This window comes from Heloderma suspectum, chromosome 7, assembly GCF_057233095.1.
Source record: "Heloderma suspectum isolate Gila_16-S chromosome 7, 16-S_ref, whole genome shotgun sequence".
NCBI lineage: Eukaryota > Metazoa > Chordata > Lepidosauria > Squamata > Helodermatidae > Heloderma > Heloderma suspectum.
Genome location: NC_139464.1, coordinates 10,562,034 through 10,575,981, shown reverse-complemented (window position 1 = coordinate 10,575,981; position 13,948 = coordinate 10,562,034). Strand labels below are relative to the sequence as shown.

Sequence of the window (13,948 nt, the reverse complement as noted above, 5' to 3'; positions counted from 1 at the left end):
AGGATGTTTTCTTTTCCCTGCTCTTGTCACTACTCAGAGAGGGCAGATGAACAGGCAGGAAGAGCAAAGGAAAAGCACAGCAGATCCAGGGCTCAAGGGGTTGGCAGCGCCCCCTGCCCCAGCTCTGGAGTGGACCTCGGAAGGGGCCCAACCATGCTGGCTCTGCACATGGGGCTGAGACCATGAGGCTCGTAGGTGAGGGGCAATGCATTTTTTCATCTGGTGAGATAATAGTTACCTAACTTTCAAAGGGAAGTGGCCAAGAGGCTCCGAGTGGAAACCGGGAATGAATGGATGTAGAGAGGGCACCAGAATGAGGCCATTGTTGTCCGGCCGCTCCTTCATAGGAAGTTTGCTGTGTGTGGAAGGGCGAGGGCAGCCCGAGCAGCTGAACTCTGTGTCCCTTTGAACTGGCCTGTTTCCATTTCATGGGCACGGCACCCTCGCTCTCACCCCGGGCCCACGCTGCACAACAAGGGAGGGATTGTGTGTCCAAAATGTCACTGACGCCTCAGTTCCCATCCAAGAGTTTCCCCCGGCTGGCTTAATGCCATCATGTCAGCTTCTGGGAATGACTACGTCAGCCATTTGGGCAGCTGGAAAGGGCTCCATTCATGTTCTCCTCATGGCCTCCAGTTTCTCTCCATCTCGGGTGATTCATAACAGAGCAACCCAGGACCATCAAAGGAGGCATACAGATACGGGGTGCCACTTGTTTCCTTACTGAGGACTTGGAGCAGGGCCGACTCTAGGTTTGAGAGGGCCTTGGGCAAACCATCCTGTGGCGGGAGCCTGTCTCGCTCAGCAGCCCCTAATGGGCTTACCTGGTCGGGGTGGTGGTGCTCTGACCACCGCCAAACAGTTTGGTATATTCCCTCTTTAAACTTCCCACAGTCCCCCGGAGTGACTCTAGGTCAAGCAACGGCCTTGTGGGAAATTTGAAAAAGAGGGCTTGATTCAGCTGCCTGGGACTGCTCAGACTCCCCCCCCCCAAATTAAAGGTAGCCTAAGGCCCCTCCAGAGTCCTGGGGCCCTGACAACTGGTGCTGTGCCCAAAATTTCTCCCACATGTTTTGCAACCATTCCCATTCAATTTGATAGAAGAGAAATTGCTTTCGAAAAGAAGTTCGATGGTGAAGAAATGTTGGAAAAATTCTCATGGATGGGGGTTTGGGTTTCTTGGGCTTAGCTTACATAGGAGGTGGCTGGGGAGTGAGCTCAAGTGTCTTGCTTTTCATTGTGCATTCATCTCTCTCGCCACCTGTAGCCTCCTCAGCTTTCTACCCTTCAACTAAAGCCCAGTTTAAGGCACCATGAGGTAATTCCTCCCACAGGGCTTTTTCAGATCAGGAAGTGCAGGCAGCATGGGAGGCTGGCTGTGATTAGGTAAGCTCAAAAACACCACAAAAATAAATTATAAAACATCCTGAATGTGGCAGAACAACGAAAGCCTCTTTCATGAGGGGAGAAAACTTTCAGGAAATTGGAGGCCAGATTTCGGCAGAGCACAAGCTCCCCCTCATCCCTGGAGCTGGACACAACACTGCCCCCACCTGCACTGCGGGGGGATGCAAACTGGGGGGCGGCCTGCCAAGGTGGTTGATGCTGTTGCAGCACAAAGACTCCGAAAAGCCTTAGGGAAAAAGAAAGAAGCTGTGCTTCAAGCCCTGCCAATGGGGAGCCCCGCCTGGGAGAAACTGTTGAGAGTTTCTCCTCCCCCTGGAGAAATTTGGTGAAATTGTCTCCCAAATTTCTCTGCCCACAAGTCAGGTGGAGAATTTCAAGAGGCCGCCTGTGCGCAGCTGTACTGACAACTGCCCACAGATGTTAGGTGTAGGTGAAGCGCCTTGGAGAGCTCCTTTAGAGTTCTGACTGGTTCTGACTGAAACCAGGAACAGATTCACCACCTCACTGACATTGGAGCCACCAGCCTCCACTGAATAATCATGTCTAAATTTGCATCTATACATATAAATTAGGACATGCACATTTTATGCAAATTGCTGTCCTCTGTTGTCCTCTTTTTTTTTTTGTTGATGCAGTTCTTCTTTTTCAGCCAGCCTCCTTCCCTCCATCTGGAAGGTGATTGGCCCTAAGCACATGGGGCTGAGCTTTAATTCTGTTTCAACCTTAAGGGTGCTGCGCCTTCCAGCATAAACATGGAGGGATCTCCTTAGGGCCCAGTGGAAGCCTCCTCCCTTCCCAGGGCACGTACACCCTAGCACCCCAGCTATTAGTCAGGATGGGAGGCTGGCGTGCTTCCTGCATCCACATCCAACCCTCCATTCCCATTGTTGGCCCATCCTAGAATTTGCTCTGAGCTTGATTGATTTCTGGGCTAGAATGGAAGGCCTGAATGGGGAAGCAGAAAGCAGGTTGACCTTCTGTTCTGGGTGCTGGCCACCATCAGCTGGTCCTTTGCCCCAGAAGAAATTGTGCTCCTCCTTTGAACAAATGACAAACTGGGAAGAAAGAGCTAGGTGGGAAAAGGAGTTTGCAAGGAGGTGGAAGCTATGAAATGGGAGGGGGCTAGTTGACGTCTCACAGGCCACCCCCAGCGGTGTAGTGGTAAATGCTGAACTGTGGGCATTCATCACGGCAGAGCCTACACCCACGCCCCCAAGGGCAGTCCCAAAATATAGGCAACTGCATTGATTCATCTCTCTGTGTGTTTCCTCTATGTCTTTTGTGGGTCTTAAAAAAAAACAACAACAAACCCATTCAAGACCAAGCCACCACAAGGTACTTTGCATTATAACAGGGGTAGCTCACAACAATATATTGCTGCTGTAAAAATCCACCCCCCGTACTCCCACCTTCCGTTAGGACTGCAGCTAAGCTCAGAGGGAACAGGGAAGACGGAGGAGCGTGGCAGATGATGTCATCTTCCTTGCTCATCAAAACATCCCGGCACTTTGACCCCGCGAGCCTTAGCTCCCCTACACCACTGGTTACCTCAGTCTAGATTATACTCGGATGGAAGAATCCCTGCTGCCTCCACTTTACAGATGGGGCATTGAGGTTGGAGGTAACGAGTGATTCAAGGCCAGCTAACAAGTTCACGAGTAAGGTGCAAAGCCAGTGTCCCAGGCCTCTGTCCAACATTCTCTCTGGCATGTCAAATTGGTGCTGAAAAGAAAATAAGAAAAATCCCTGTCCTTGATAGTCCTTGGATCCGACTCCAAGGCCGCCAGCTGGAGTGATGACTCCAGATTCCATTGTGATGGGTAATGTGCTTTACCCTGACTTCATTGGCTTCCATGTGAAAGCACAGGGGAAGCTGCAGAGAGACTACTGATTTGCTTGTGATCCTCTCCAAATTTATCCTTGCAACCCGCCCCAGGAAACCTTCGTTGCTATAAGATTGAAAGGGAAGGGAGCTGGGGACTTGGTGCTGCTCTGCTCCTGAGCTATTGTGTGTCAAATGCTGTTGGGTTTAGTTGACCCCCCCAAAAATAGTGTAGCACAGCCTTCCCCGAAATGGGCACCCTCCAGAAGTGTTGGGTTACAGCTCCTATCATCCCCAGCCAGGCTGGCCAGGGATGGTGGGGATTGTAGTCCAACACATCTGGCGGTTGCCCAGTTGGGGAAGGCATCTTTAGCATTTAAGCCTGTCAAACTACACAACCCAAATCCAGGAAAAGATGTTCAGTTGAAGCCTTGGCTTTGTGGGTCTTTACAACAGGTGCCTTGAAAGCAGGGGATACTTAGGAAATCCTCACCCTACGGAGTTCTACCTGGATTTTGGAATAATCTGCCATTTTTCCAATTTCTGGGCTTTGTTCAGAATGATGTGCCACCAGAATGATGTGCCACCATTTGTAGTTTGTGTCTTTCCCCCCACCTATTCCCAGAGGTTAGCCATGCACGTAAGCACATCTGCATCAATTCAAACACTGTGAAAGTCCCAGGATTTTTTTTTTTATGGAAGAATGGGAGATCACCCAAAAAATATGATTGAGTAACTTGGTATGGAAAAAGAGGAATTTGGATGGAGAGAATTTTGGAAGCATGTCTACTTAAGAACATAAGAAGAGCCATGCTGGATCAGACCAAGGGTCCATCTAGTCCGGTATTCTGTTCACACAGTGGCCAACTAGCTGTCAACCAGGAACCCACAAGCAGGGTATGAGCACAACAGCACCCTCCCACCCATGTTCCCCAGCAACTGGTGTACATAGGCTCACCACCTCTGGTACTGGAGGTAGCACAGAGCCATCAAGACTAGTAGCAATTGATAGCCTTTTCCTCCAGTCCAACCCCCTTTTAAAGCCGTCCAAATTGGTGGCCATCACTACATCTAGTGGTAGCGAATACCATAGTTAACTCTGCGCTGTGTGAAGAAGTCCTCCCTTTTATCTGTCCTGAATCTTCCACCAATCAGCTTCATAGGATGACCCTGGGCTCTAGTATTTTGAGAGAGGGAGAAAAATGTCTCCCTATCCACATTCTCCACACCATACATGATTTTGTACTTCCAAGGAACCCTGCCTACTTCCAAGGAACCTGTTTCTCCAAGAATAAAGTTTGAAAACCACTTGTATCTGTATACCAGGGATGGGGAACATGCGACCCTCCAGATGTTGTTGGACTGCAGTTCCCATCATTCCTCACTGTTAGCTATGCTGGCTATGGCTGATGGGAGTTGCAGCCCAACAACACCTGGGGAACCACACATTCCCTACCCCTGCTGTAAACAGTATCAGTGCTGGATCAGGCCCTTGACTGGTTCCCAGGATGCCTTGGTGCATCATGCAGAGAGATCAGCACAGAAAAGAACTCTGAGGGCCACTTGATACTGTGCATGTAGTATCAAGATTCTCCAGCACGAGGCTGGAGAATCTTGGTACATAAGCCATCTCCCCATCATTGCACACAGAACATTTGACGTGACTTGAGGTCCTGTGTGTATTCTAAGCCCCACCCTTTGTTTGTTTGTTTGTTTGTTTGTTTGTTTAGCAGTGGATGGATCATATGAGGTGGTAGAGCTTCTGCTTTGCCTGCAGAAAGTCCCAGGTGCAATCCCCAGGTTCTTCAGGTGGGGCTAGGAACTAATCTTGCCTGAAACCCTGGACAGGTTTCAGTACAAGGCAGCTTCCTATGTTCCTAACCTATGTGTGCACCAATACACTCATGTAGTCCTTGGTTCATTGCATGTATCGTGAGAGGCTGTCCGAGCCGAAGGCCATGTTTGTAGTGGTGTAGTGGAGCCAGGGCTCACAATGCCACAGTGCTCCACACCTTGGATGGCTCCTTTAGCGTTCTGACTGAAACCCAGAGCAGATTCACTGCCCCACGGACATCGGAGCCACCAGCCTCCACTGATGCTGACATCATCTGCCAACTCCCCACCCACCCACCCACCCAAATGTCCCTGTTCCCTTGGGGCTTGGCTGCAACCTTCGCAGTAGCTGGGGTCAAGAGGGATGAATTTTCCCAACAGCAATTTTGTTGCCTGTTGTAATGCAAAGTATTTTGGGGTGGCCTGGTCTTGAATGGGCAACTGAGACCCACCAGCCTTATCAAAGACCTGCTCCGGGTGGAGATTAAAACTGCAAGAAATGGTTTGTTGATATGGATCAACCCAACTGCCTGAGTTTTTGGACTCTCCTTGGGGGACGTGGCTATGGGGACTGTCACGATGACGTGGCTATGGGGACTGTCACTTCAGAATCGACCACTCCACCATGGTACACACATGCAAATCATCTCTTGGTGCTGCAGTCACCCAGCACTGAAAGACACAGGTGTGAACCAGCCCTTTGTGCAAATCGTACGCGTTCATCCAGAGGGTCTTGCTCTGTCTCCTTTCAGACCAAAGAGGCCCTGTTCACCATTCTCCAAGATCTAAGGCCTGAGGATCACTTCAATATTATTGGCTTCTCCAATCGAATCAAGGTCTGGCAACAAGACCAACTGGCACCAGTGACTCCCAACAACGTGAGAGATGCAAAGGTCTACATCCATCACATGTCATCTAATGGAGGTAATCTTGGCCCCGCGAGGGATGGGTCAGGCTATGTGTTTGTCAGTGTACCTGCAAGCTTGCAACTCACAATTGAACCCTCTCCTGGTATAATAAATTGCATTTATTTTGTGATAGCAGGCTTTTAGGTGATGCATGACGCAGAAGTCCAACAGATGCAGTTTTCTTGTAGAAGTGCATCTCTAGGCTGGGGAAAACTGTACCAGTTGAATTTTTGCCTTTTGTGCAGCAGTTAAAGGTACAGAGCCTCTCTACTATCAAGGAAGGGGTTGCCTCTGAGCATGGGCAGAACTGCAAGAGGAGATACAGGCCCAGGAGTTTTAGCCAGCCTAGGGCAGGGATTGGCAAGCGAAAGGAGTAGAAGAGAACTGCTGAGGGGGCCAGAAGCACTCTTCCCTCCTCCAAATCCATGTTCTGTGAATGTAAGAGGAGGCCTACTAGATCAGAATAAAGGCCCATCTCAGAGCCAGCTCCAGTTTTGAGGGGCCCTGGGCAAAAGTGCCCTCTGGCGAGGCCCCAGCCATGGGTTTACTTGGGAGTGTTGAGAGCAGCAGGCAGCTGAGAACTGCCACTATGCTTTCCCACAATGCCCCACTGTGCCAGGTGCATTGTGGGAAATTTAAAAAAATGGCAGTTTGCAGAGCCAGCAGGATGGGGCAAGAAAGGCCTCAACGCTGCTGGTGTGCTGGGCCCCTGACTGCTGCCCCGTCTAGTCTGGCTTCCTGTTTCCCAAAGTGCCCAAACAGATGCCTTAAGGAAGTCCACTTGTAGGACATGAAGGTACTGGCCCCCTCCTGCTGCTCCTCCCTGGCAACTGGCACTCAGAGGCTTCCTCTGAAGATGGAGGTCGCATACAGCTATCGTGACAACTAGTAGCCATTGACAGACTTCTCCATAGAGAGCCAGTGTGGTGTAGTGGCTAGAGTGTTGGATTGAGAGCTGGGAGATCTGGGTTCTAGGCCCCACTTGGCCATGGAAGCTCAGTGGGTGACTTTGGGCCAGTCACAGACTCTCAGCCCAACCTACCTCACAGGGTTGTTGTGAGGATAAAATGGAGAGGAGGAGGATTATGTACGCTGCCTTGGGTTTCTTAAAAAGGAAAGATGGCAGGATATAAATGTAATAAATAAATAAATAAATTTCCCTCTTTGGGAAAACTCACATTTTGCAACCAGAAAAATAAAAGAGAGGTTTCCAAATGCCTTTCTTTGGAATGTAAGAAGAGAAGCTCTGGGACTCTGAGGAAGCCAGAAAGAGCCCTCCGCATCTTGGTTCACTGAAGGAGGGAATCATTGCGCCTGCTGTGTGCACAGCTTTGGAGCCAGAGGGTGGGGTGGAATGGGCTTCTTGACCGATAAATGCACATTGAAATAATTAGTATTGGTCATGCACTGGGACATTGCTGAAGAGCCTTGGGGAGCTTAACTTTGGTCCAGCTGAGGTCAATGGTTGGACAGCAAACATACTGTTGATTTCCTTTAGAAATCTCACCCTTGCAGTTTGCAATGTCACAACTTCTTGGGTGATCTAAGGGTTTAACTAGACATTAAGGGGATGTGTGGTTGCTGGAAACTCACATCACCCCAGCAACAACTAGTAAAACAGGGATGGGGGATGCATTTTCCTCACCCATGAAGTGAAACAACGGCAAGAGCTTCATATTCAACATTTGTTTGCCCTCTTCAATGAATTGTGTGGAAGGGAAACATGGTTGCCTGGTTGTATGTATACATGGTTGTATGTATACATGAAGGAAGATAGATGCTTTTGAACTGTGGTGCTGGAGGAAAAATTCTGAGAGTGCCTTGAACTGCAAGAAGATCAAACCAGTCCATACTCCAGGAAATAAAGCCAGACTGCTCACTTGAGGGAAGGATATTAAAGGCAAAACTGAAGTACTTTGGCCACATAATGAGAAGACAGAATACCCTGGAGAAGATGCTGATGCTAGGGAAAGTGGAAGGCAAAAGGAAGAGGGGCCGACCAAGGGCAAGATGGATGGATGATATTCTGGAGGTGACGGACTCGACCTTGGGGGAGCTGGGGATGGCGTTGCCGAGAGGAAGCTCTGGTGTGGGCTGTTCCATGAAGTCACAAAGAGTCGGAAGCGACTGACCGAGTAAACAACAACAACGTATACATGGTTGTATGCATGGTTGCAACCATGAAGCATGGTTGCCATATGATGTGCTTCTTCATTAAAAGTTACTGGAGAAATGGATGGAAGAGGGTTGTGTTGGCAGCTGCTGTGTTTCCCCATAACATACACTTTCACATGCTCAAATTGTGAACAGAATGAACACACGGAGCACAGACATTAACTGAAAGAGGTACAAAAGTGCATATATTTTTGTGCGCATTTCTCTGAATGTATGCATTTGGGGGCATGGTTTTTGATCAGGGAACTGCATCGCAAAATTCAGAGAAGTGCGAAACCTAAAAGATAATTGCATTCTAGTACGTGTATTTGTTCAGGAAGCGCAAATTCAGTTGGTCGTATTTGAATTTGAACCAAGCGCATTTCTATCCCATCCTTATCCTTGGCTCACCTCTGACAACTGCCCAGAGTTCTGGTTTGATAGGCTTTAATCCTTATGTTTTCACCTCTGGTCCCCAGTGAGTTGGAAGCTGCAAAAACACCAGCATGGCATCTTTTATTGCCATGTGCTAAATCATATCAAGATACATCCTGAGGCAATTGCTTCACTTTGGCCGTTTTGGGACACCCTCTCTACTAGAGGTGACCCTCAGGCATGGGGGAGGATGAACAAGTTCTGTCATCCAGGCTTTCTGTACTCCATGCCGGAGGAAAAAAATGAAATTCTATGTCAAGCAGTGGAGGCTGGTGGCTCGTATGTCAGTGGGGCAGTGAATCCGCTCTGGGTTTCAGTCAGAACCAGTTAGAATGCTAAAGGAGCTCTCCAAAGTGCTGAACCCTACCCCCAAAATGGGTCCAGAACCTTGGATAGCTCCATTAGAGTTTTGTCTGGTTCTGACTGAAATCCAGAGCGGATTCATCACCCCACTGACATACGAGCCACCAGCCCTCCAATGGTGTCAAGGTAATCCAAACTCTCCATCAAAACCAACTCAGTTTTGTGAATTGTATGAATAATGCTGCCTTCCCCAACCTGGGGCCCTTTGATATTTTGGACTTTAACTCCCATCTGCCCCAGCCAACATGGCCAATGGCCAGGAATGCTGGGAGTTGTAGTCCAAAGAGTCTGGAAGGCACCAGGCTGAGAAGGGCTATGATAATGCCTATCATACAAACGTGTCTGTCTTTCATGCTTGGCTTTGACTGCTTTGCTTTGTTTATGTTGCTTCTGCTGGTTATGGGGAGGGTCAAGTGGCAACGGTGGGCACAGAAGTGCCCCAGACACTCCTAACTCCTGCGATCGCAGCAGGCGTTGCCCACACATTTTCAGAGCATCACTTTGGAGCCAGCGGGGCTGATCCAGCTGTGTCCGTCCACCAGCAGAACAGCCACTGCTGTCGGAAGGGGTTCACACACACACACCACACCCTGCACACATCCCAAATCTTTGGAATGATACAGGGGGTGCAGGGGCAAAAGAGGAAGGGGAAGTCTCATTGTGTGAGTGGAAGTCTGCTCAAGTAGTGTTGAATGACATCCCTGAGGGCTAGAAACTTGATCCTTAAAATAATAATAATAAAAAACAATACAAAGAAAACTAGGAAGCTGTTCACAGTGCTACATTCTGTGGGTCTTTTGCACTCCTGTGGGATTATAGCGTCTACACCACCATGAGGGCAGAACCTTGAGTAAATCTGCTATTTACTGCTGAACTCATACAGCAAGAGCAGATTACTGCTCTTTGAAAAAGTAGGTGCCAGGAATTGTTCTGTATACTGGGGTTACAGCTAGAGAAGTAGCACAGCAAAACCAGGTTCTTTACACCACTTGCTGAGTATGTGGAAGCCTGAACTTACTAGGCTGATCGGTAGCGTCAGGGTATAGAAGCCTTTAAAATGGATTTCAGAGAATAAGAAAGGGGGAGGTAGATGAGGTGATGGCATAGAACAGCCTTCCCCAACTTGGTGACCTCCAGATGGGGTTGGCCTACAACTCCCATAATCCCCCAGGGAGCTCTAGGTTAACCCATGTGGAGGACGCCAGGTTAGGGAAGGCTAGTATAGCCAGTTAAACATAACAGCAGAAGAGCCATGCTGGATCAGGCCAAGGATGCATCTAGTCCAGTATCCTGTTCACACAATGACCAACCAGCTGCCCACGGAAAACTCACAGGCAGGATATGAGTGCAACAGCACCCTCCCGCCCATGTTCCCCAGGACCTGGTGTACATGGGCTTACTGCCCTCTGATACTGGAAGCAGCATATAGCCATCAGGACTAGTAGCCATTGATGGCCTTCTCCTCCATGTATCTATCCAGTCACCTATTAAAGCCATCCAAATTGGTGGCCATCACTACAACTTGTGGTAGCGAATTCCATAGCTCACAGTCGCTGTGTGAAAAAGTCCTTCCTTTTATCTGTCTTGAATCTCCGCCCAATCAACTTCATGGGATGACCCCTTTGGGTCCTAGTATTATGAGAGAGGGAGAAAAATGTCTCCCTACCCACTTTCTCCATACCACGCATAATTTTGTACACCTCTATCTAGGGATCCCAAGTCCAATCCCCAGGTTCTTCAGGTGGGGCTAGGAACCAATCTTGCCTGAAACCCTGGACAGGTTTCAGTACAAGGCAGCTTCCTATGTTCCTAACCTATGTGTGCACCGATACACTCATGTAGTCCTTGGTTCATTGCATGTATCATGAGAGGCTGTCCGAGCCGAAGGCCATGTTTGTAGTGGTGTAGTGGAGCCGGGGCTCACAATGCCACAGTGCTCCACACCTTGGATGGCTCCTTTAGCGTTCTGACTGAAAGGGATGTTGGTGGAATCCGCTTGCAGGGTGGAACTCAATGAGCTTTCATCAGCTCGGTCCCCTGGACTTGTTCCATCTTCTGCCAGCTGGCCCGACTTGTGCCCCAGCGAGTTGGCCAGCTGGAGGATTTTCCATATTTTTTTAATGTATAGACTTTTATGCATTTTGCACTTTCAGTCTGTGTTATTTGCGCAAACTGCAGGTGCAGTTTGTGCAAATGTCTATTTCCGCAAATTAAAAAAATACATAAAAGGTCCCTGGAATGCAGGGGAAACGCGCAGCTCGGCTCACAAATGCAGGTCGAGTTGGGTGCACTGCGAAAGTCTGGTGAGCCCCAAAAAGGCCAGATTTCCCAGCGATCGACATCCCTACCTCTGTCATATATCCCCTCACTCACCTTGTTCTACGCTAAACAGTCCCAAATGCTGTAACTTTTCCTCATAGGGGAAGAGAGGGAAAGGGATCTTAACTCTTGGACCAATGAAATGTCTGCCTTGGGCCCACTCTACCTTCTCTTCGTTAATCAGACACTATTTGTCCTCTTTCATACATTTATCTCACATCCATCAGCACTAGAAACCTGAATACTGAAAGTGATAAACACAACACATTTGCAGGTATGCCGATCTCAGGCTGCCTACCAGCCAGTATTTTATTGGTCTGACAGGTAAAAAACAGTATTCTGTCTACAGCTGAGCTGAAATGCCACCGCATTTCACTGCCCCATTTTACCTAATTTTCCATGGGCTAACTACTCATCTTGAGAGCGCCTTTTGATTTCCTCTGAGGAATCCTATCAGAGGAACACTATGTAGTCATGTAGAGCCACTCCAGGTGGCAAAAAATAAAATAAAAGACAGCCAGCAAAATGCTTGAGAAGTGAGCAGTGGGTTTCATCCCCCCCGCCATTTTACCCCCTGTTATTGCTGTGGGAACTAACACCCCTTCTGCTCCCCCCAACAGAAAAAAGTCAAGCTTGGTCTAGATCATTTCCCTGCTCATGCCCAGGGAGCTAGTATTCTTTTAAAATTGAAAGTTTAATTTTTTTACTCTCCTCTGTCCCAAGAATAATTATATGGTCTCTTCCTAGGCACAAACATCAATGGTGCCCTCCAGATCAGCACAAAAATGCTCAATGACTACATTGCCCAGAATGACATTGAAGCACGGAGCGTCTCCCTGATTATCTTCCTGACTGATGGGAGGCCCACAGTTGGGGAGACGCAGCCGGCCAAGATCATCAACAACACCAAGGAGGCCATCGGCAACCGGTTCTGCCTCTTCACCATCGGCATCGGCAACGACGTGGACTACAAACTGCTGGAGAGACTGGCGCTGGAGAACTGCGGGATGATGCGGCGCATACGTGAGGACGAGGATGCTGCGGCACAGCTGAAAGGGTTGGTGGGGAAAATGCAATCCACTGTATTTTCGACTCTTTTGCTGTCCTTCTTGCTGGGCACACATTCAGCCACTGAATTCAGTGGGACGTACTTTTGAGTAAACATGCATTGGACAGAACTATATATTGGGGGGAGCTACATGTGGCTGCAAAAAAGGCAAGTGCTATTTTTGGGCTACATGGATAGAAGCATAGCTTCCAAATCCCGGGAAGTACTAGTTCCCCTCTACTCAGCACTGGTTAGGCCTCATCGGGAGTACTGTGTCCAGTTCTGGGCACCACACTTTAAGAAGGATGCAGACAAGCTGGAGAGGGTTCAGAGGAGGGCAACAAAGATGATCAGGGGACTGGAAGCAAAGCCCTATGAAGAGAGACTGAAAGAACTGGGCATGTTTAGCCTTGAGAAGGCTGAGGGGAGATAGGATAGTGCTCTTCAAGTACCTGAAAGGTTGTCACAGGGAGGAAGGACAGGATCTCTTCTCCATCATCCCAGAATGCAGGGCATGGAATAATGGGCTCAAGTTACAGGAAGCCAGATTCTGGCTGAACATCAGGAAAACCATCCTGTTAGAGCAATATGACATTGGAAACCATTCCCTAGGGAGGTGGTGGGCTCTCCCACACTGGAGGCATCCAAGATGAAGCTGGACAGCCATCTGCCAGGGATGCTTTGACTTGGATTCCTGCACTGAGCAGGGGGTTGGACTCAATGGTCTTATAGGCCCTTTCCAGCCCTACTATTCTATGATTCTAGATGTCATGGAAAACATGAGTTAATTGCTGAGATAATGGGAATGCGGGAATGGGGCAAGTCTTGTGTAGCTTCATTTAGGGGGTGTTACCCAATTTGTTGTCTTTTGCAGGAGTGTCTGTTTGCTTGCACTATACTCTGCATGTACATTTGTAATGTTGCCCCTGGAAAGTGAGATGAGTGAGTAACAAAATGTTCATACACAGATTCTATGACGAGATCGGCACACCGCTTCTTTCTGACATCCGGGTCGATTATCCTACGGACAGGGTGGATCAGGTTACCCAGAACCTCTTCCCCAATTACTTCAATGGATCTGAAATTGTCATTGCTGGGAAACTGTTCAACAAGACAGCCAACAGCTTACATGTGGAAGTGACGGCCAGCAACAGTGACAAATATGTCCTTCTGAAAACAGACGTGGCTGTAGACCTGTCTGGCAAGAACCATATTGGAGGTGCTTCCAATGGCGTTGAAGACCCTGCCAATGATCAAAACTATGTGGAACGGACCTGGAGCTATCTCACCATCAAGGAGCTGTTGACTTCCTGGCTGAAGAGTGATGATAGCAAGGAGAAGGAGTCTTTAAAGCAGAGAGCCAAGAAACTGGCCCTCAAGTATCACTTTGTCACCCCCTTCACCACCCTGAAGATGAAGGAGCTTGCGCTTCTGGCTGACCTCCCAAAGGAGGTCTACACTGGCCCATCAATTGAAGGAGTTGGGGAGATCGTGCAGGGGCTGCAGGGTCACCGGGCACTCGCAGGTAAGGATGATGCACATTTTGGTACATCCTGAGACCCCAGAATGGTTGGTGCTGGAAGCTGATCTTACATCAGATGATGTGCAAATACCACATGAATATCATTGTTCCCTTTATTTCCGATCCTCAGGGACACG

The 13,948-nt window shown here is 48.8% G+C and overlaps 1 protein-coding gene across 1 annotated transcript in view; it reads left to right on the top strand.

Annotated features, from left to right (window-relative positions):
• ITIH5 (inter-alpha-trypsin inhibitor heavy chain 5) overlaps positions 1 to 13,948 on the top strand; it is a 56,814-nt gene that overhangs the window by 31,548 nt on the left and 11,318 nt on the right. Inside the window, exons 8-10 of the mRNA XM_084811687.1 lie at positions 5,815 to 5,986; positions 11,989 to 12,298; positions 13,258 to 13,814. Coding sequence (XP_084667813.1) covers positions 5,815 to 5,986; positions 11,989 to 12,298; positions 13,258 to 13,814 — 1,039 coding nt within the window. The remainder of the gene's footprint in view (positions 1 to 5,814; positions 5,987 to 11,988; positions 12,299 to 13,257; positions 13,815 to 13,948) is intronic.